At 52.0% G+C, this 21,801-nt stretch overlaps 2 protein-coding genes across 4 annotated transcripts in view; both read left to right on the plus strand.

Annotated features, from left to right (window-relative positions):
• Positions 1-7,645: 7,645 nt before the first annotated feature.
• Positions 7,646-15,914, plus strand: LOC144725071 (protein L-Myc-like). The gene is made up of 3 exons (XM_078604528.1): positions 7,646-8,071; positions 9,782-10,463; positions 14,135-15,914. The coding sequence occupies exons 2-3, from the start codon at positions 9,791-9,793 to the stop codon at positions 14,776-14,778; spliced, it is 1,317 nt and encodes a 438-aa protein (XP_078460654.1). The 5' UTR covers positions 7,646-8,071; positions 9,782-9,790; the 3' UTR covers positions 14,779-15,914.
• Positions 15,915-19,387: 3,473 nt separating this feature from the next.
• The window catches only part of TRIT1 (tRNA isopentenyltransferase 1), a 55,824-nt gene continuing 53,410 nt past the window's right edge, over positions 19,388-21,801 (plus strand). For 2 of the 3 annotated variants that reach the window (XM_078604529.1, XM_078604532.1), the window contains exon 1: positions 19,388-19,589. In XM_078604529.1, the coding sequence (XP_078460655.1) occupies positions 19,452-19,589 (138 nt within the window). In that variant the 5' untranslated portion in view covers positions 19,388-19,451. The remainder of the gene's footprint in view (positions 19,590-21,801) is intronic. The other variant, XM_078604530.1, reaches the window with a different exon arrangement.

A 21,801-nucleotide genomic window follows, 5' to 3' on the forward strand; every position in this document is an offset into this window, starting at 1 on the left:
GTGCGTGACGTCATTTATGGACGGCCCCGAGCCTTCAGGGTAAAACACTTCCCGCTCGTCTCACTACTCCCCTCTACGCACTAAGACCTGCTGCTGATACCCCCAGTCCTCAGTGGAAGGTCGATCATTCTCCTTTTCTGCCCCAATGATTTGGAACTCCATTTCCCCAGCAGTCTGTACTGTTGACGCCCTACCCCTATCCAAGTCCTTCCATGTTTGCAAATAGTCCTTTAACGCTGGTTTGTGTGTCCAGGTTTTGGAACACGTGTTTATCCATTTGGATCTAGATAACTTATTGCATCACGAGAACGCGAGGGATGGTGATGACTTGGGCAGTCCTTCATCCAACAATAGAAATAGCATGGCGGTTTATCTTATCTTAACATCATTTATATAGCGCCTTGACCAAGGCGTGTTACAGATAATTAAGAATGATACATATGAATGTAATGGTGGAGATGAGGTCAAGAAAATAGGTGAGAGGAAGTAATGGGCGAATATGATGCGTGAATTAGGTAAAATACAAATTGATGAAAGCAAATGATGATCATGAAAGAATGGTTTTAATGAATGAGTGGTAGCAATATAATGAGATTATGAAGAGGCCGCGGGTACGGTAGTGCTTATAAGGGGGATCTTAAGGGATTATTTGGTGAGCTAGAAAAAAAAGTGAGTTTTGACGGAGCGGAAACGAGTGAGCAAAGATGACTGCTTAATGTGGAGGGGAAGTTTGTTCCAGTGAAGGGGGTAAGAATAGAGAAAGCGAAAGCGTAGGTTGAGCAGAAGCAAGAGGAGGAACATAGAGAGAGGACAAAGATTGAGAACGTAGAGGGCGAGAAGGGACATAGAAGGTTATTAGAGTGGTAAGATATGGTGGGGCAATACCATGAAGGGATTTGCAGACCAGGGTGGAGATTTTGAACAGGTAACGGTAGTACACGGAGCCAATGTACTGTAGTTGAGCGAGGAGAGTCGAGGTCTGAGAATTGTCGGGAAGGCTGAATATGATACGTGCAGAGGTGTTTTGGATTTGTTGAAGGGGGGCAAAATAGTAAATGGAAAGACCAAGCATAAGAGTTCAGACGATTATGGATAAGGGAATGGATGAGGAGTTTTGCAGCAGAGGTAGAAGTAAGCGGTCGGATTTTTCAAGTGTTAAACAAGTGAATCCGGCAAGCGTGGGTCGTGGCGGAAAAGTGATTGGTCAAGGGAGAGGGGAAGAGCTGCTGCTGCTGCTGATTATTTACTACTTTGATGAGCCAAGAATGTCTGTGTCCCGCGCGTGACGTCACTCCACGTCGATCAGCCCCCCTCATTAATAATCATGAACAGGTTACGTCCTCCACATGGACCCCGCCCCCTCATACATAATCATGAGCCGGTGACGTCACTCCACATGGAGAACCCCCTCATTAATAATCATGAGCAGGTGACGTCACTCCACATCGAACAGCCCCCCTCATTAATAATCATTATAAGGTGAAGTCCTCGAAATCGACCCCCTATCCATAATAATTAACGGCTGACGTCACTCCACATGGGGGGCGAGGCGCCTCCTCCCCCCTCCTCGGCGTCACTTACAACCCTCACGACAAAGGCAGAACCCTCACGTCACGCCATCTCCGTGACGCTGTTGAGACATCGAAGTAAAAAGGACGTCTGATCAACAAGGGAGGTTATAACCTTTAAATGAAATACGTCTGTGTCACCGCGGCCTTACAAATTGCACACGAATGTATATATCACGTCGCGGTCTGCTTTTCGCTTGCAAGTTTTAGATTTACTACAATACACCCGTCCTTGGACGGGCAAAATGATAGTTTTTATTGAATGTGCATATGATGAACTAATGGTTACAATTATTACCCTAAATATTACCTATATCCATTCAATGCAATGCAACAGAAAGGAACATGACCTAATCCATCTGTGTTATCTCGTGCAATCGTATCACACGTGGCAACCAATGCCAAAATAATTAGGCCAACCCTTTCTGCATTTTTGAGTCTAAAAACAATTTGCACGCGGTGGCCACAAGGGGTCACGCGCATCGCGTCTGCCAGAACATACAACACACTGAGATGAGAGGGAGGGAGAGGTAGGTGAGTGCCTGGGAGGTAATATGGGGGGAGGTAGGAGAGTGAGACGAGAGGTAGGAGTGGCAGTGTATTGGGGTAGTGGCGTGGCCTGGCGTGAGCGTGTTCACAGATTGTCGCAGATGTTCACGGGTCGATTTACGGCAGCCGCCCTGGTTATTATTGCGGGTGTAATGTGTTCACCAGACCATATTGTGTTCACCATACCATACGCGGACGTCCAAGATCCCGTGTCATAATTCGCAAGCGTAGGCCATTGCGTGCCGGCGAAATGATCCAAAGTTTTAAAATTTGTAAAGTTACCGGCAAATTCTGAATTGTGATGACACGATATCATCGCCCCCTACTGCGCCAACTTGACAGGACCCTCCTGAAAAAGAGTCGTGAGACTGCTTGAGGCTTTTCTCGGTTAACTGATCCTTATGGCGGAACTCCGGGGTACCCAATAATACAAAATGGGCGAGGCAATTAAAGATTTTATTTCTGGGACACTATTTTTTCCAGGGGTGTACTTAACTCCGCGACTGGGGTACCAATCAATCCAAAATCAGTGCTACTCCGCGATGTCGAAACGCATCGAGGAGGATTGCGCTGAAACCCTGAACGCTCGTACGCACCGTAGTGGTGCATCATCGTGTACAGCTCGTCGAGATAAGTCGATTGCCGCATCGCCGACCATCAACAGAGTAAAAATGACTGCATCACGGAGTGCTATGGTGCTCTGGTACCCCGGGGTACCGCCAAAAGGTTAAACTCGCGTAGTAATAAAACAAATGTCGCCACACGATGCTCGCTGCAGTCTTGTGCTGTAACACGGTGTGGCAGTGTTGGGTAATAAATGTCCCAGACGATAACTATTTTATAAGCGAGCCGTGCCTCGTCGTTTTTTGATGTTTTTAATTAAGGACTGCGCTATAATTACACTCATCATCAGCCATGATCTAGCCACTACTGGAGGAACGCTTCCCCAAACAACCACCACACCGCGGTCCTGCGATGCAACAATCCGTGGAACACCAGACGAATAGACGATGTCACGTGTTACCCATCCCTCCATCTCCACGTAGGACCTCACGGGTGCATTATCTCCTTTGGCTGCCACTCTGTGGTTAGCCTTGATCACGGGCCATCACCATCTTGATTCATTATCCCTTCCCGCCAGGATGTGTAATTAGAGTTCCAGAGGGAATATAAGTGGTTCCTGTGCGTCCGAGTCTCGTATTCACACATTCATGGCAAGGGCTGTTCTTGAAAAAGTGATATTGATTTGTTAGGTATGGTAGCTCTGACATAAGCCGACCCCGTCAGTGCCGGCAAGGATTGCAGCAGTGTGACATCACGATTGCCTGTGTCTGGGTGGGTTTGGTAGGTTGCCGGTTACAATATGATGCAGGGTGACCCATTTATAGATGCCCCACTGCTTTCTGATGGCTGCTGTGACTTTCTTCCCATTCGCTATAATATACACGCCTAAATAACATTTAAAGGCCTTTTGCAAATCCACTGGTGAATGAGGGCCTCCCCACGTCGCGAGGGGCATGGGAATATTTGACCAGACTTCACCACGCTGACATACTTCACACTTTTTAATAGGTTGGAAGAGACATGATCCCCTGTCTCCTTGACCTGGTCCCCCACGGCTTCTTTCCTCCTACCTTCCTGCCACTACTTAATGCCGCGAGTCGTTGAGCCTCATCAGGTGAGTGATGGCAATGGAAATGTTATATATTTGGTCCTATCAGCGAGCATTCTGTGTGTGTGATCCATGCTATGGTCAGGGGCGCTATATTTACAATAGCGTGCCATATCACACTATACGGGCTGTATAACCCTGGTGTATTTACTTCTGGTGCGGCTGGGGTTGATGGTAAAATCCAGGTCATGCGGTGTGGGGTATGTGTTGAATGTCACGCAATCAGGTGGGTGATATAGATATGATTACAAAAAACGGTTGCGCTGGGTGGGACTTGTTCAGCATGGGGGAGGGTCGATTGCCGAAGCAGGTACCTGAATGGTCGATATGATTGTGGCGATCTAGGGAAAGAGTAGACCTCAGGCCAGATGGTGGTTGTATGCCGTCAGGGCAAATCTGTGGGTCTCTGCGTGAATCTATTTGTCTATGTGTAAGCCTGTGGTTCTATACTCCCCGCCTTCCCCAACCCGCACTGACCATCATGGTGAAGTATGGTTAAATAACCCCCACGACTCGCTCGGTGTGGGGAGGCCCCTCGTCCAGCAATGGTTTTACAAAACGAGCTGTGCGCTGTTGCTAAGTGAAAGCCAGCAAGACGTAAAGGTGCGGCCCTGCAACTGTAGAGGGGAAGTTTCGCCTTCTCATTCACACTCGCCAGACATCTCAGAAGAGGTGGGAGTACCCAACTTTACCCCATGACACATGACCTGGCGATCTACTAACTGTGGTGAACCCATTCATACTGCTGGATGGAGAGAGGTAGGGGGATTAAGATACACGCGAGATTTGAACATATTGAGCTATTGAATCACTCTCGTTCGTCTCCGATCTGCTGCACTTGGAAAGCGGAATTCCATTGAGTAAGAAAAACAAACTGTCTGTTTTGTCATTATTATTCATGTAAATTATCTCACCCGCAAATGTAACGCTAGATTCCGGTATGGAGCATTGCGAAACGTGGTCTTGTACCAGATTAATCTACAAACACGCAGGTCCCACCTCTGGCAGCTCAATAAAAGCTGCACAGTGTGCAGGTGTGTGCAGGGTGTGTACACAGGTGTGTGCACGTCATGACCTTGCCGTGAAGACCCCACGTGGGGGCTGCCTTACCCCGAGCGTGAACACCTGAGCCAGTGAGACGTTTACCTGTTTCAACAGAGAAACGATTTCCTCTGGACTTTACGAGCCTCCCTACCAATTGCCCCGTTTGCCATTGGTTCGTTGTTGTGTATTAACGTTATCTCCGCCGTTTACATGGCCCTGTAAATGTTGAACTTTGACTGGGTCCAGCTGCTGGTCATAGTGTGGGTTGAGGGCGCGCCGGGTAAATGACACGGGTAATTTGTTTTGATGGATTTAATGAGGATCGATGTACGTATTTTGGTCACATTTGATCAGCTTTGTGGCAGTGATGTTGATATATTTGGGACGTAGGTGGGGGGGGGGGGTGTTTGGGGGGCGGGTGGGGCAAGCATCCATGGGGGCCTATGTTGAGTATCACTTTGATATTGTTCTTGTTCTATGCTTGCTAGGTAACTGGCTAAACGAGATTTTCCATGTAACAAATAAACATTGAATTGAGTCAAAGACAAGGGATTCATATCTGATCAACCTTGCAGCCACAGAGCCGTAGCGAGAGTTATACTGGATGTGGTGAGGCGGATGCATAAATATTTCCTGGGTCGCTGACCCAGACAGACCCAGCTGAAATCAAGCTCTGGTTGTAGCAAAAGTGGGCTCGTCAGAGAGGCCACTTTTAGGTTGGAATACACGCCGCGAATATAGGCAAAAACATTACATGTCACCGGAGTAATGTGATTTTGATACGAATTATAAATGTAATGAAATAACATTTTAAATTTACATGTAATTTAAATAATCATGATCCAGCCCATCTCTGCATGATATGGGTTTCTCCCTCTTTCCCTCCTGCCCACTGCCTCATGAGTTCCTCCACCCGGGAAACTGCAGGTATTGATACGGCTGGAGGAGAGACACTGGTTCCACGGCATCAGAACGAGTGCGTACGGAGGGAGGGAGATTGTATTTGTCTGTGTGATAGGACAGCATATTGGCTCAGAAGTCGGGAGCGATGGAATCATCTCGCGTGCGGGTGCTAAGAGCGTTGCATAATTAAGACCGAGAGAGATGGTAGTGGTTTGTGCAAACATTCACCTAGCAGTGGATAAATCGTGGCTGATGATTATGGGTCATCATCTGAGCCACAACTGAGATTGCGTGAAGAAAGCACCACACAGAGTACACTTTAAAAGGGGAGTCGGACGAGGCAGCACGCTTGCGTCAATATCATCCACAGCGACAATAGATGTTTTCGGAAAATGGAATGGGTGGTGAGTAGGACATGGACATAACATGTTCATGTTACACGGGTTATGACCCAGTACCGGTGCAGGGTACAGGTGAGCATTGGTGAAGGTCGAGAATGGTCCCTTTTTTGTCAAAGTAATAGTCTTGGGGACTCCCTTCCCCCGGGAATCCGTGCTGTCGACTCATTTGGCCTATTCACGTCCATGTTCAAGACCTTCCCCTTCTCCCCTGCGTATGACTGACTTCCCCTTTCTATAAAAAAAAAACTCTACACCCATTGTTTCTGTGCAGCGTCTTGAAATGCATCGACATACGCACCTGCCTTCGTAAACCCGCAATGACCAGCGTGGTGAAGTATGGTAAAAAAACTCTCACTGCCTGCAAGACATGGGGAGGCCGTCATGCGACAGTGGATTGACAAGAGGGCTTTACGTGCAGATGCGACATTGGGCCGTAATGCATTGAGATACAGAAAAAAAGAACACACGGATTAGAGGACATACGCAATGCTAACTTATTCAGCGAGTTCTACACCTGCATATGTTAATGACTGAGAGTGGCTTGGGCAAAACACGTCACGGCTAGAAGAAGGGCTGATGCCCAATAGTCAAGACTAACTTTGGCACCTCAGGAACGCAACGCGTCCGAGAAGTTCCACCATACCGAGGAGACGGAACGATTAAATCAGCTCGTGTGCAATTATTAGTGGATTTGGCAAAGCTGATGACGGTGGTGATTCACATGCATCGACTTATGGCACCACATTCGTCGTACGCGTTGTGAACTTCAGTTCATCCGATAAGCGGAGTCGAGCCGTGCAACAGCCGATGTCGCTGCCCTCAGCGATCGCTCGCTCATCACTCTCGCTCCTGGGCAGTCTCCACGTAAGGGGAAGCGGGTTATATCCCTTCCTCACTGACTTCCTTCCTCCATTCATTCATCAGTCATGATCAGTACACTGCTGGATGAAAGCCTCCCCAAGCCAGCGATGTTATTAATCCACCTAACATCTGCATACGAACTGAATTCATCGCTCAATCTCCTCAGTTGACACCCTTTTCACAAACTCGCACTGACTAGGGTGGTGGAGTATGGTTAACCCCCAAGATTTACGCACCTAAATCATTCATTCAAGTATCCAATTAGCCAGCTTCACTTTCCATTCATTCATTCGCTATTACTGCTCGGGTCGGTGCAAGGGTCACCAGCGTGAACTAAAAACCATCATGAGACTGTCGACGTTGTGCGGCCCACATCAGAGATGCGTAAAAATGTATACAGTGCTAATAATTTAATATATAATACAGTGCGCAGGACGCGTAAAGTGTACACGTATTAGCAAAAAAAATTTGGCGGGAAAAATGCGGCGCAGCAGCCACGCCGCATGGCCCCCACCCACCACGAGACACGTAATGTTAATGCACCCCGGCGGGCTCAGCCAATCAGGCGGCCGAACTTGCCGTCACGAGGTCGCTCGGCCCCAAGGGGGCGTGGCGCCATGTGTTTTTTTTGGCGGGTACTTATAGAGAGTGGCGTGGGAGACTGCGCGTCTCGCTCCACCAGGCTGTAGCGCATCGCTTACGCCGGTACCTGGAGCTCCGAGTCTCCACCCAGCTACACCGGGGTTCAACAGGGTTCCACCAGGGTCCTTTCGCGCTCCTCTAGGGGTCCACCAGAGCTGCACCGCGGCGCTTTGTCGAGGTCATAACCCGGACTTTGCATCCGGCTCCACCGGGGTCCTCCAGAGCTCCACCGGGGTCCTCCAGAGCTCCACCGGGGTCCTCCTGAGCTCCACCGGGGTCCACCAGAGCTCCACCGGGGTCCACCAGAGCTCCACCGCTGCTGCTGCGGCTGTTCGGACACTGAACCCGTCACACGTCCACTCCTCCTCCACACCTCCTTCTGCTCTGAACGCCACCAGCCGGACAATCAATCAGCTGCTCACCCTCACCAGGTGAGCGGGACGCGCGAGTGTGTGCGGGGGAGAGGCAGGGATGGAGAGCGGCAGTCGCCTTGATTGATTGCGGGGTGGTGGTGGTGGCGGGGTGATGGTGGTGGCGGGGGGGTGGTGGTGGTGGTGTGGGGCGCGGATTGCCCGCGGCAGGGCGCGGTCGCCATGTCTCGGACGCCGTCTAAATGAGACTCGCTTAGCTAATTGCTAATAGCTAATTGCTCATTGGGCTGGCGGACCGCTCGTCCACACAGCTGGCCGACCAGCAGTTGTATTAATGAGCGGGTTTTAATTAACGGCGCAGGAAGCGGAGAGGGAAGGAAGAGGAAGGAGGAGGAGGAAGCGCTGCGCCTGCTGGGGGCGGGGGGGGTGGCGGCCTTCGCCGGGTCCCGGCACGGCACGCCCCTCCTCCTCCTCCAGCAGCGTGCAGCGCCGATGATAGCTGCGCTGAGCAGTGGATAGAGCGTGTGTCTGTGTGTATGTCTGTGTGTGTGTGAAGAGAGTCTGTGTGTGTGTGTGAAGAGAGTCTGTGTGTGTGTGTGAAGAGAGTCTGTGTGTGTGTGTGTGAAGAGAATCTGTGTGTGTGTGAAGAGAATCTGTGTGTCTGTCTGTGTGTGTGAAGAGAGTCTGTGTGTCTGTCTGTGTGTGTGAAGAGAGTCTGTGTGTGTTTGTGTGGGAAGAGAGTCTGTGTGTGTGAAGATTGTCTGTGTGTGAAGAGAGTCTGTGTGTGTCTATGTGTGTGAAGAGAGTCTGTGTGTGTCTATGTGTGTGAAGAGAGTCTGTGTGTGTGTGAAGATTGTCTGTGTGTGTGTGTAAAGAGAGTCTGTGTGTGTGTGAAGATTGTCTGTGTGTGTGTGTAAAGAGAGTCTGTGTGTGTGCGTGTGTGAAGAGAGTCTGTGTGCGTGTGTGAAGAGAGTCTGTGTGTGTGTGTGAAGAGAGTCTGTGTGTGTCTATGTGTGTGTGTGAAGAGAGTCTGTGTGTGTGTGTGAAGAGAGTCTGTGTGTGTCTATGTGTGTGTGTGAAGAGAGTCTGAGTGTGTCTGTCTGTGTGTGTGAAGATAGTCTGTGTGTGTGAAGATAGTCTGTGTGTGTCTATGTGTGTGAATATAGTATGTGTGTGTCTGTCTGTGTGTGTGAAGATGGTCTGTGTGTGTCTATGTGTGTGAAGAGAGTCTGTGTGTGTATATGTGTGTGAAGAGAGTCTGTGTGTCTGTCTGTGTGTGTGTGTGAAGATAGTCTGTGTGTGTGTGTGTGAAGATTGTCTATGTGTGTGTGTGAAGAGAGTCTGTGTGTCTGTGTGGTGTACACGACTCGGCATGCACCCCGCGCACGTTCATGCGGCAACCGCAGCGCTGATGAGACACGCGGGCCCGATGGTGGACACGGCCACAGTGCTGCTGCACGCACAGGGAGCCGCAGGCACAGGGAGCCGCACGCACAGGGAGCCGCACGCACAGTGCTGCTGCACGCACAGGGGGCGTGCTGGACAGACACACACGGGCTGGGAGCAGGAGACGGATATTGCCAAGCGCCTTGGGGTGTGCGAGGTGCGACTGTCACGCACGAGGGTTTCTTTCCTCGATGTGTCCCGGTCAGGAATCGACCGGGGTACTTGAGCCAGAGGACACTGCTGGTTCTTGGTGATAAAGATGATGATGACGATGAGGGATGGATCGTGATGATGACGGTGCCTGTTATCTGTTCGCTGACACAGGTGTTGGGGATGTTTGGCACGATGGCCTCTGAGAACTGCAGCACACGCGACTACGCCATGCTGGACTCGCACCAGCTCTTCTTCTACTCGGAGGAGCTCGAGGATGGAAGCTTCTACCAGTCCACTGCTCCCAGCGAGGACATCTGGAAGAAGTTCGAGCTGCTGCCGACTCCTCCGCTGTCGCCGGGACGCCTCGAACTCGACTGCCTTCTCTCGCGCGACGGCTGGGACCCGGGGCCCGAAATCTTCTTGCCGAGCGCCAAGACCCTCGACCTGCTCGTGTCGGGCCTGCTGACCGATCGGGCCGTGAGCGAGAGCTTCTTCTGCGATGCCCTGGAGGAGGAGGAGACCGTCATCAAGCAGGACTGCATGTGGAGCGGCTTCAACGCTCACGAGAAGCTCGAGAAGATGATGGGCCAGCGCATGGGCCAGCGCGTGGCTCTTCTGCGCGGGGGCTACGTGGCGCCACCGTCTCCCGGCGATAGCCCAGGGGGGCAGTCGAGGAGGCTGAGCGAGAGCAGCAGCAGTAGCAGCAGTAGCAGCAGCAGCAGCAGCGGCAGCGGTTCGGATAGCGACTCGGAGCTGGACTACGGCTCCACGGAGGGCAGAGGCACGCATGGCCTGGACCTGCAGCCCAGATTCTCCCCGCGGACCGCGGGACTCGAGACGCCGAGCGATTCCGGTAAGGAGCGAGTAGAGATGAGAGATGTTTCTGTGCTGCAAGGGAGGAGGGGTGGGGGGGGCGTGGTGAAATATTACAAGGTAAAGGTGCGGACCTGCAACCGCTTGCTCGTGCCACTGCTAGCGGAAGGGTCTATACTCGAGGGAGCTCGCGAGAGGCCCGCTCTCTTTCACGCTGGCCTGACGTCTTGGAAGGAGCTGTAAGTCCCCACGCTTTACCCCATTGTACGCAACCTTCCGACTGCGTAACTGTCGTGTCACCCAGTGATATTGCTGAGTGGACAGGAGCGGCAGTCGGCGCTTTAAGAAACTTGCACAATTTGGAAAGTGTGGTGTGACTATACGATTACTCGTGGTGGTGGTAATCGAGGAGATGATGATGAATGATGCCCGGCTATTCTGGGCACCACGTTGAACGGCGGACGCCGGCTGGGGTGTCGCTCGCTGCCCGGAGACTCATTGGCTGCTGGCCAGACCTCGTCGGCGTGACATGATTTGTATGTTCTGCATGTACAGCCGCTGGTGCGGGTAATTGAGTTAAGCGAGTGTGATTCAGGGGAAAGTATGACGACGTGGCAGCTTGCGCGTGATTACTCGTGGTGGTTTGAATCGCCGTCACGATCAGCCGTGATCTCGACCCGTCGCTGAATGAAGGCCTCCCCAAAGCCGTTGTCATACCTCCCTGTCCCACGATGCAATAACCCATCACCTCGCTGCTGCACAAGCCAATCTCTTTGCTCCATCTCCGTGATGACCGACGCTCCTCGGTCGCTTTCTTTCATTTGGCTGCCACTGGAGTCGGTGTCGAGATGTTTTTTCTCGCCCATCCCTTCCAGCGGCGTGCCCTGCCCGGCAAGCCCACTTCACTTTTCTTTACGCTCGTCATTGGTGGCTATAATTAGGATCTGGTAGCGGGCGTTAACCGGGCCACCGATGCTGGTAGTGCGGCGGTGACGGGGAGGGTTCGAGACGCGCATTGCGAGGTGGTGGACGTGGCAGTAACGCGATGCCGCTGCTGCTGCCGCTGCCACACGTGTACCGGCCACTGTACTCTGATGAAAGGGGGGGCAGCCAATGCCCTCTCCCTCCCTCCTCCCTCTCTGTCACGCTCTCGCGTGTGGCCGCCTACACCGCGGGCCGCGAGTCGCCGCTCCCGGCCCCGTCCGTGGCGGATAAGTCGGCGGCTCTGCAGCGCCGCGGCAGCACGACGAGGGCGTTGGGGACTTTGCACCGTCGGCAGATTTAGCAGAGGGCACTCGAAGGCCTCTTCCGGTGTCGTTGACGAGCGCGCGGTGGTGCCCGTCATCGTAGCGGCTGACATGTCGGCGCTTTGACACGGAGTGTAAACGTCTCTTCCTTAGACACACACACAGATGTGTCCTTGGACACACGCGCATGTGCGCAAGGCTTGGTGGCTTTGTGATCGTCATGACATGCGGACAGGTGACAAACAAATTGCAAGAGATTGTTAAAGTGCTCTCAAGAAAGGTAGGTGGACTGGGCAGGACCGTTGCTCGAGGCGATCATTTCTGGGGGGCGAGAATGACAACGGAATAGCAGCCAGAGGCGGGAACGCGCACGAAAAAGCGCCCCACCGCAGAGATTCGGCACTAAAATCGGATCGTTTTGCGGGTTCTGGGTGGGCTGTGACCCCGCAGGACCGTGAGAGTTGGCGATGCCTTGGGAGGCGGGGGGCTTTCATACAAAATGGGACTGGTTAGATTTGGCAGTAACGATGTGCGCCTGCTCCATCGGTTTCATTTCTCCAGACGGCGCAGAAGAGGGCCTTGCTTGAAGGGCGTGGCCTAGCGATGCCGCCCGCCCGCCCCAGTGAAAGTGGCAGTCGTTGCCGGCAGGTCGCGGCCGAAAGGGGCGTTCGGAAAAGTCGCCGCGTCCCCTTTAAGATGTTGATGCCGTTTTGTAGGTCAGCGGCGGCGGCGGTGGGTGGGGGGCGGTGGGGCGGTTGCGGCGGCTTGCATCATGCGCAGGGTGCAGACTGCAGCCCGAGCTGGGGGGGAGGGGCTGGCGGGGAGGGGGAGTCGTCTGCGGCCCCTCCCCGCACACACACACACGCGTGCACACACGCGCACACACGCGTGCACACGCGAGGCTGTTCGCAGCTGCGACGGACCTGGGGATGGAGCTGTAGAAATCTGCGGGAATCCCATCCATTCATTCCGGCCGCGCGGTATCGCGCTCACAAAGGGAACGCGCACGGCGATGACGACGACGACGACATCGTCGCCGCGCCTTCCGTGCTTTTGTCGATCCACTGCTGTTCGAGGGCCTCCCCGCGTTGCGGTGTGCGGTTCAGGAAAGTTCATTCGATCATATGTAACGCTGGCCGCTGCGGGTTGCTGAATGCAGGGGAGCATAGACGTGGGACCGTAGTGCAGCACAACCATGGAATCTTTCAGTCCGCACTTACCTAGCGCACGGGAAGCAGTCCCGATAACGGTGCTTGCTGCGTGGTGGCCCCGTGTCCCAAATCAGGGCCTCCTTTCAATCAATCTCTAACCACGCCAAGTGGACTCACTAGCAGCGCAGCAACACACGTGTCAGTTCATTTGGTAAACGTCAGCGGCTGTATCGTGGAGGGCGTATGAGGGAGGAGGATGTGAGAGTGTAAATTTAGAGAAGCGCACTTTTTGTTCCGGGCTGTCGAGAGTGGACCGCGCTGTCACCTTGCTCGCTCATGCGAGTTGGCGGCCACCCTGCCAGTGGCAGCCTCCGGCGGTGGTAGCTGCTGTTACAGCGTCGCCAACTGCACACGGGCTCGGAGTTGATTTTAGTCCCCTGTGTCAATAAACCCATACCACCCCCATTGTGACCGTGTCGCCCACGCTGGTGACCACAGCCCGCCCGGCGGGAGCCGGTGCACGGGTTCGCCACCCTTCCCGGCGTCGTTCCAGGACCCGTGGAGCGCCATCGCACCAACGCCCTTGCTTTGACGTCAGCTGCACGCGCGGAGCCTGTGATGTCAGCTGCAGGGGTTTTTTTAACTCTTGCGGCGATAACCCCGGGGCCGTGAGATGAACCGGCAAATGTAACAGCATCACAAAGACAATCCGTCGTAATTCTTTGGGAAATGTCAGCTTATTGAAATTGCGCTTCAGAGTGAGACGGGGTTTAGTGTAATTAAAGTAAACGCGTCACGTTTTGCTTGGGTCCTGCGACTTGTGGTTTTTGTCCAACCCACGCGAGGGATTTAACGATTCTCGCTACGAGTAGACGTGACGGGAACGAGAGAGGCGAGGGATGTTTTTTATGCATTGTCCACGTTTATTCGTTCGAAATATTGAGCACGAGGTTTGCGCGCGATGGAAGTGGTGACGCTTGTCGGTTTGAACCTTTTTGTGAAAAGTTTGCGAGCAAAGCTATCGCATTTCTGTCGGCCAAATGGCAGTGACCTGAGGGTGGCAGCACGTGTGTTTATTCAGCGTGGCCGGTGGCTAGCGGCTGTGTCTGTCGATCCTGTGATGAAAGCTACTGAGCAGCTTTCCAGGACCTTCTCAGTGGCAGTCTTTCCCAGTATCGCAAAGTATCTGTGAACATCAAGATTTTGTCTCCGGCTTAAAATGTTCTCACCACGTGTCCCAGACGTTTGGCAGTTTTAGTCATAACGTCGCACACGCGTTCCCCGCTGACCCCCCCGTGTTTCCGTTTGAACAGAAGAAGAGGAGATCGACGTGGTGACGGTGGAGAAGAGACCGGCGGTGACGCCGGGCGACGCAGGTGCCATCTCCGCGAGCAGCAACACCAACACGGCAGGCGTGCGCCTGCAGTCCGAACCGTGCGACCACGCGCTCAAGCGCTGCCATTTCCCCATCCACCAGCAGCACAACTATGCCGCGCCCTCCCCTCCCAGCCCGCCGCCCACCAAGCGCTGGAGGACCGAGGCCGCCGCGACGGCGGTGGCCGTGCGCGGCGCGGCGCGCGGAGAGCCGACGCGGCTCCCCGCACTCGCCCGGTACGGCGGCGCTGGCGGCAGCGGCAATGGCGGGGCGGGGGGGCGGCTGACTAGCAGCGGAAACAGCACGAGCAGCTCCGATTCGGAGGAGAGCGAGCGGCGGCGCACGCACAATATCCTGGAGAGGCAGAGGCGCGACGGGCTGCGCTCCAGCTTCCTCGGGCTGCGTGACGTCATCCCGGAGCTGTCTAGGAACGACAAGGCGGCCAAGGTGATGATTTTGCGCAAGGCCGGCGAGTACGCCAAACGGCTCGTGGCCGAGGAGCACCGGCTGCTGTTGGAGAAGCGACAGGCGGAGGCGAGGCAGCACCAGCTGCTTAGAAAGATCGAATCGCTCAAGCGCTAAATCCCGTCCGTCCGTTCGCCACCGCTACCGAAACATTATTTGCTCTCTTGGGAAGCATGGGAAGCGCTCGCGCCGCCATCCTCCAGTGTGGAATTGCACGTTGTGGGCCACAGAGAACCGCGCCATTCCACCATCTTCATCGTGGATCCCCGCACCATCCCCGTACAGTTTCTGGCTCTTAACATAAATGCAATGCCCCCCCCCCCCACTTGTACATTTTCCCGCTGCGCTGCAGCAGACTGGACAGTTTGTTTTCCTGTGTACGCGGTCGCTTCAGGTGTCCGTCAGGACTGTAGTTAGTCACAGCTGGCAGCTCAGAGCCAGCCCTGAAAGTCCGGGTGTGACGTCGGGGTAAGTCCGGTGCCAGTGCGGGTCTTGCCGCTTGCACAGGGGGTATGCGGCACCCCCCTCCCCTCCACCTCTCCACCCACCCACCCTCTCCACCCCTCCACCCACCTACCCATGCCGTGGACCACTATGCGGGTCGTCGTCAAGGCCGCGCTGGCTCGGGAGAGAGAGAGCGCCAATCGGCAGAGGAAGAGACTTAACTCCTGCACAACTGCTGACACTTTATTTCTCAAATTTGCATAACAGAATTAACTGATGATGGCCGTGTTCAGTGCTGAGCAAATCTATAATAATGGTGATGACGACGATGACTCTACCAGAATATAGCCATTGTGTGTAAAACTTGGGGCTTGACATTTCAAAGTAAACAATTGTTGCCTTTTTTTGGATGGATTGAATATTGCATAATTTTAAATATTGAATTACTTTAAATATTTAAAGCTATTTGTGTTTTATTGTCGTTCTAGTCGAATGTGTCACTGCCTGGTTCTAACAATGAGTACTTTTTAAAGATTAATGAAATACCATTTCGCGTTAAAAAAATTCCTGTTTCACAATTCAGGGTTTTAAGATTATTTTTCATATTTTATACGAAAAATGCTTAAAAATGCAACTGCATCTGGATGTGGTTTGTTTTGTGTGTTTTTTAGATCGTTGCGTTTGTGTCTGGTTGGAAGTTAATTTTTTCTAATTAATTTGCTCTCGCTGTTCTTGACAGTCGATTCTTTTTTCATGAGCACTTTATTTTATTTCCCATAGAACAAAATAAAAGTGACTTGAGTTCGGAACCCACGCGAGTCCCGGTGTGTCTGCGCGAGTCCCGGTGTGTCTGTGCAACCCGTCGCGCGCGCACACGCACACGCGTCACATTGCACATCGGTTTGCCACCTCCTTGAGGTCCGAAAGAAACTGGGACGTGTGACGGCAAAGCAAGATATCTCGTCATTCCAAAAGAGGGGGGGGGGGGGCGGCGTTGCTGCACGGAATGGAACGGGTCTCCAGCCGCGCCTTGTTATACAACTGACAAAACCCGGGACTTGTAATGTCCGGGGGTGACTTCCTAGTACAGCAGCTAACTCCACAGCATGATGAACCTGGGAAAAGCGGGGCAGGTGGCAACCCTACATTGCACTATTCCTTACAGGTAGTGCGGTGGGTTATTTATGTATTTATCATGGTTACTGAGCACAAGCCGAAAGGCCCAAGAAGGCAAGCGGCCAGCAACAAGTAACTATTAAAGATCAAGAGTTAATGCGTTGCTTGAAATGAGCAAAGTTGCAAACACTTGTGAAAAGTGGCGATAGGAGGGGATTCCAAAGTGGCTCCGTTCGAGGAAAGAAACCGGGTGAGTGGTGTGACCTGCTGTCTGGCGAGTGGGTGCATCGGTGAGTGTGTTGTGACTTGCAGTGTGGTGGTTGAACAGTTGGGTAGACCCAGTACTCAACATTGGTGGAGGGAATGAGTGCTTGAATGTAACTCGTAGTTACAGCAGTGATAAGGTGGCTGCCTGCCGGCGACAAGTGAAAAAACATGAACCCAGTGGTTGTTGAAGACTTAAAATGGTGAAACCGGTTGATGCACCTCAGCCTGGTCTCGCCCCGGACTTCACATTGTTAGGCCACTTCAAAAGATCCGCTCGCATTTTTTGCGGTTGTCAAGGTGTGAATGAAAAGCACCCAAGTGTCAATGTGGAGTGACACCTGCTGTTGCCTGCCTGCGGGGTGAAGCCAGGTAAAGGTGTGTGTGTGTCCCGGAATAGAGTGGCACGCCCACGAACATCCGTGACCATCGTGGACACATGCAACGTCACTTTGGAAGCGATGGCGTTGCGCTGGGAAATTTGACAAATAATTGGAGCGCTGTACAGTTAAAGCGCCTATCCGTGTGCGGGTTGTCTGCGTCCAAGGTTCACCGTGCTCGCCAAGATGCATTCTTTTTGCGCGCCAGGTGAATTATTAGCTGCTCCGCATTCGTCGAGGGTCGCTGACTGCCCACTTGAGCGCAAACATCTGCGAGTAAACTGATTAAGGAGCAATCGGAACACGACACCGCAGCCCCCAACCTCTCCAGCCTCCCCCAGTTGCAGCCGTTGTGGGGTTTTATTTAGTTCGTTCTGATTGGGTCTCGCTCCGTTTCATGGATTTTTTTGAAGTAAGGGGTCGTCCATAAATGACGTCACGCACCTAGGGGGGGGGTCAGATATTTGTGACGATGTGTGACGAGGGGGGGGGTTGAGAAATGTGACGTCACATCAAACTGCGCAACTTTAAATAAATATAGACAACACGTTCTACTTAATTAAATAGACTTTTTAATAAATGTGTTCTCCTACAACATCAGATTGCAGCGCCACATTAAATACGCACTACAATGACAATAGTTTAAAGCGATTTGAAGCATGTATTATCTCTTTTGGGGGGGGGGCAGAGCATTGTGACGTCATATTTGAGGGGGGGTCTGACTTTTTGTGACACCGTGTGACTAGGGGGGGGGTCAAAAATCGTCCAAAATCGCGTGACGTCATTTATGGACGACCCCTAAGTCACCTGCAGCGTGATCCGTTATCGGGACGATGCAGGCTAAATAAACAAGTGCATCTGTGGCTGTGACGGGACTTCAGGACACAGGCCGACACAGGCCGACGGCGAATGAAGTCATCAAGGGCAAGAAGCCAGGGCCATGGTTTTGTCTGCAAACCTGAGTCCACACTAACGTGTGGTAAACTGCGGTTACACGACTTGTGAGCGTTTTGATGAAGTGTACTCATTATTGCAGATGTACCAGCAACATCAGGAGGAATAAGATACCACACTGCATCATGGCTAAACACGATGCAATTCATCAGTAAAATTAGTATAATTTTAGTATCAATACAAAGTCGTTTATGGATTTAATTGTTTGTATGGGCTTGTAGCTAAATATCTTTAATCTTAGAAACATTAGGATCAAATTTGTATTGGGGTTGATCCCCAGGTGTTATTCACTCAATATCTGTGGCCTCTCTTACCTCTGCTATCTAGAAGGGAGAGTGCCCAAACACTCACCCATTATACAACATCTCCCCTACAGGGCAGTGCAGCATCACCACAAACAAGGTTTGACAATGAGGAATTTAAGAATGAAACAGAAGGATTTCTCCACAAATCAGGCTGTCGCCTAATGATGCTAGTTGCAATTACTGGCGAAACGTCAAACTCAAATTGTAAATGTTATGGCTTTGCTCTGCAACACACCGGTGTAGTGCTGTACTCGTCACGAGTTGGCATGTTCTGTTTACGGGACAAACATCATTAATTGCCCGTGTTGGGTGGTGGTGGGTTTAATGACACGTTTATATTTACGCGATCTAACTAAATAAAATCCCTCTATTATGGATAATATTATTATTAAACAGAGAATAAGAAACGCCACACATCGTGTTCGTGATAATGTCACGGCGCGTGGCACGGCGCGTGGCACGACGGCCGTCTGCCAGGAGGAGGAGGCTGTGTGCTCGTTAGCGTCAGCGAGCCGCCGCCGCGTTGGGGTCAAGCTGACACCGCTCGGGAGGCTCCGTGACCTCTCCACGTCGCGACAGACACCACCAGGCTGGGCCACTCCCAGAGGCAGGCGACGGCACGGATTCCAATCATCCAGAGAACCGTTCAATATCGTCATCAGCAACGAGCAATTCACTGATGGATGAAAGTCTCCCCAATCTGTTGCCATCTCTCACACTCGTGGTGTCGTCGTCCACCTAAGCATCTGCACGTGAGCAGAGTTCGTCGTTCCGTCTCCTGAGTGTGGATGTACTGCTCTCAAAGCGGTACACTCGTTGGCCGCTACTCCGTCACCACCCAGAACAGAGCCACGGGGCACACAACGACTCCGTGTCTGACTCACAAATACGTCGTAGGAGGAGGCGTCATCACAGCCACACACCACTCCACGACTCCCGATGCAATTATCTGGCTCAACAACCTCCGTATAAAATTACAGTTATTGCTCTTTCTCAACATCAGCCAAACAAAGAATACAACGATATTCAGATGATGAACACGGAAACCCATAGACTCGCACAGAGACAATTCGACTCAGGCAAATATCGATTGATTCACATATCACACAGATAACGGGAGTCTCATACGAAGAAGATCTATTTTGGAGGAGGCATCATCAACAGCGATACACCGCCACTTCTGACCCAATTATCTGGCTCACCAAGCCACACCACGCTGACCCCACGGTGACCCAACGTGGGGTCGATCAATCGGCTCCTGCTCAGTGTGGAGGCGGTCACCGCGGTCACGTGCTCGGCGCGCGGATCACGTGGGGCGGAGGCTGCAATGACGGCCGCCGTGGCAGGGCCCGGGCGCCTCCCTCTCCTCGTCATTCTGGGCGCCACGGGGACCGGCAAGTCGAAGCTCGCCATCGAAATGGCGAGGAGGTTCGGCGGGGAGGTCATCAGCGCCGACTCCATGCAGGTAGCACGCGTCCTGACGACCACAGCGTTCACCGCTGCCGTGGAGTTACCCCGCCCCCCACCCCGAAGCCGAGACCGCACCGGTCTCGCCTGGAAATTTAGCCGCGGCCCTAGGCTAGGCCTCCCGCGTGGTAGGGGGAGGGGGGGTATTCGTGTCTCTGTGTATAGCACGTGTTGACAGTCCACTGCTGGATGACGGCTACCCATGCCGCTGTGGTCGTGGGTCGACTACTCATACGGCCTGTTTTAGTGCTTCGTGGTCGCCCACGGAATCCATAGCCAGGCTGTAACCTACTTGGCTTCCCAAGGCTGACGGGGTCGGGCGCATTCCGGGTGATACGGTCATGGACAGGGGTTGCCATCCTAAATAATAAGAATAGACATTTTTTTTCGAGTAAGCCGCCGTTGCATTTGAACACGAGACGGCCCTTGATATATAACATCACGAAGCAGTCCTTAAAGAGCCGTAGGTTATCTCCCCCAGGCATTGGCGGCATTCCCGTCGGAATTCGCTTGATGTGTCCTGCCACAAGAACAACAGCTACAGCCAACAAGGCGACAGCCCTTTTGGCAATCCACTGCTGAATGGGGGCTACCCCACGCAGTGCGTGCGGGTCGTGTGAAATAATTTGACGCTTGCCATTGCGTGCTGGTGACGACAGGGCAGCAGAGGCGCCGGAGCGTAGAAGTGCAGTCCAACGATGTTTTTTATATCCGCAGACCCCTTTACTGGGTCTGAGTGTCAGCTGGATGAGCTGAAGACACGTTAGGTGAAGTTCAACAGCAAGTGGCGAAGTGTCGTTTTGTACTCATTGGTCAGAAAGCGGAAGGGGTTTGGGCAGACCACATCGTGGCTAGAGAGGATTATGGACGATAAGCACCAAATGAGAGAACGCGTCTAAGAGGACGACCACCGCGGAGATGGAGCGATGAGAATTAGTCAATGTGCGTGAGTGAGATGGATGGTAGCAGCACAGTACCGTGCTAGATGGTGACGGCCTTTATCTAGCAGTGGATACACAATCGCTGATGACTGCGATAATCAATTTACATCCTCGAGTGATTCGTCGTTATAAGCGAAAGCATCTTGATGATGGTTATTGATGACGAGCTGTTTGCTGATAATGTATAGACTCAAGTGGTGAGTAGTACCAGTAAGTGGCGAGGTGTCGTCTTGCGTGTCGTGATGAGGTGATGTTGCCCTGTTCAGTGCTGAAGTGTATTCTCATGTTCATTGACGATTAATTTCATTCTTGATTTGAATTTCATCTTTGATGTGATCTATAACGATGAATTTTTCACCTCGTTCATTGATAATGAGATGGCGCCTCGTGTCGAGGAGTGATTGAGGTGCACACGCTTGTTCATTGGTGATGAGCTGCTGGTCTAGTTGGAGATAGTCTGATACATGTACGAGGCCCTTTGGCCATCATGCCTCATGTAGCATTTGTGAAAGCTGTTCTTTTTTTTCGCCACAGATTACAGGAAATGTTGAGATAGCTTTCGTTGCCCAGCAACAGCTAAGCACTCTAATTCACATAATGCAACACACAGGCTATTGAAAATAAACCATAAAATCCATCCGGTGCGCCTCGCCATCGCCTGCTCTTTCACGTCCATTGTTTAAAATGTAGAGATATAAACAATACGTGTCAGCCCCTGTTATTAGAAATGTTGAATATGACGTCGTTGACCTTAATGCTATACTTGAGCGGTGGGTGCATGTTTCTTTCCTCGTGGTGACTTCAGTATGGCCAGAAATCTCATTTGCGCGCACTTATCAGCCCAGATAAAGCCTTGTAAAAAAATCTTGATTTAAAGATTTAATAAAAAATGTCAAGTGCACGATCTGATGTTTGCCAGAATCCCCTGCTACGTGTATCTTATGAAAAATGAAAGTGTTATGTTTTTGAAAGACGATTGCTAACGTGATGCCGTTCAAGAATGTAATTGGATGCAAATCAAGCATACTCAGTTAAAATATATTTGCCTTTTTGGTTCTTTCGGTAAAGTCACGTAGAAAGAAAAATAAATTAAATAATAGCATACGACGTTTCGATTGCAACACAAGCAATCATCATCAGCTACGAATGAAAGATAAAACAAACCTAGTAGAAATATAATGCAATACAACACAACAAACCTAAGAATATGAATACAACACAGAGAGTCGGCTAACATAAGTCAACACTCTACCTGGTTGATTACGTTCT

This window comes from Lampetra planeri, chromosome 22 (genome assembly GCF_965212315.1).
Source record: "Lampetra planeri chromosome 22, kcLamPlan1.2.h2, whole genome shotgun sequence".
NCBI classification, from domain to species: Eukaryota; Metazoa; Chordata; class Hyperoartia; order Petromyzontiformes; family Petromyzontidae; genus Lampetra; species Lampetra planeri.

What these genes read in the sequence shown, in the direction of transcription:
- LOC144725071 (XM_078604528.1), top strand. Translation starts at nt 9,791, where the DNA reads ATGTTTGGCACGATGGCCTCTGAGAACTGCAGCACACGCGACTACGCC. An exon ending in CGAGACGCCGAGCGATTCCG is followed by an intron (nt 10,464 to 14,134) that starts GTAAGGAGCGAG and finishes CCGTTTGAACAG; the next exon opens with AAGAAGAGGAGATCGACGTG.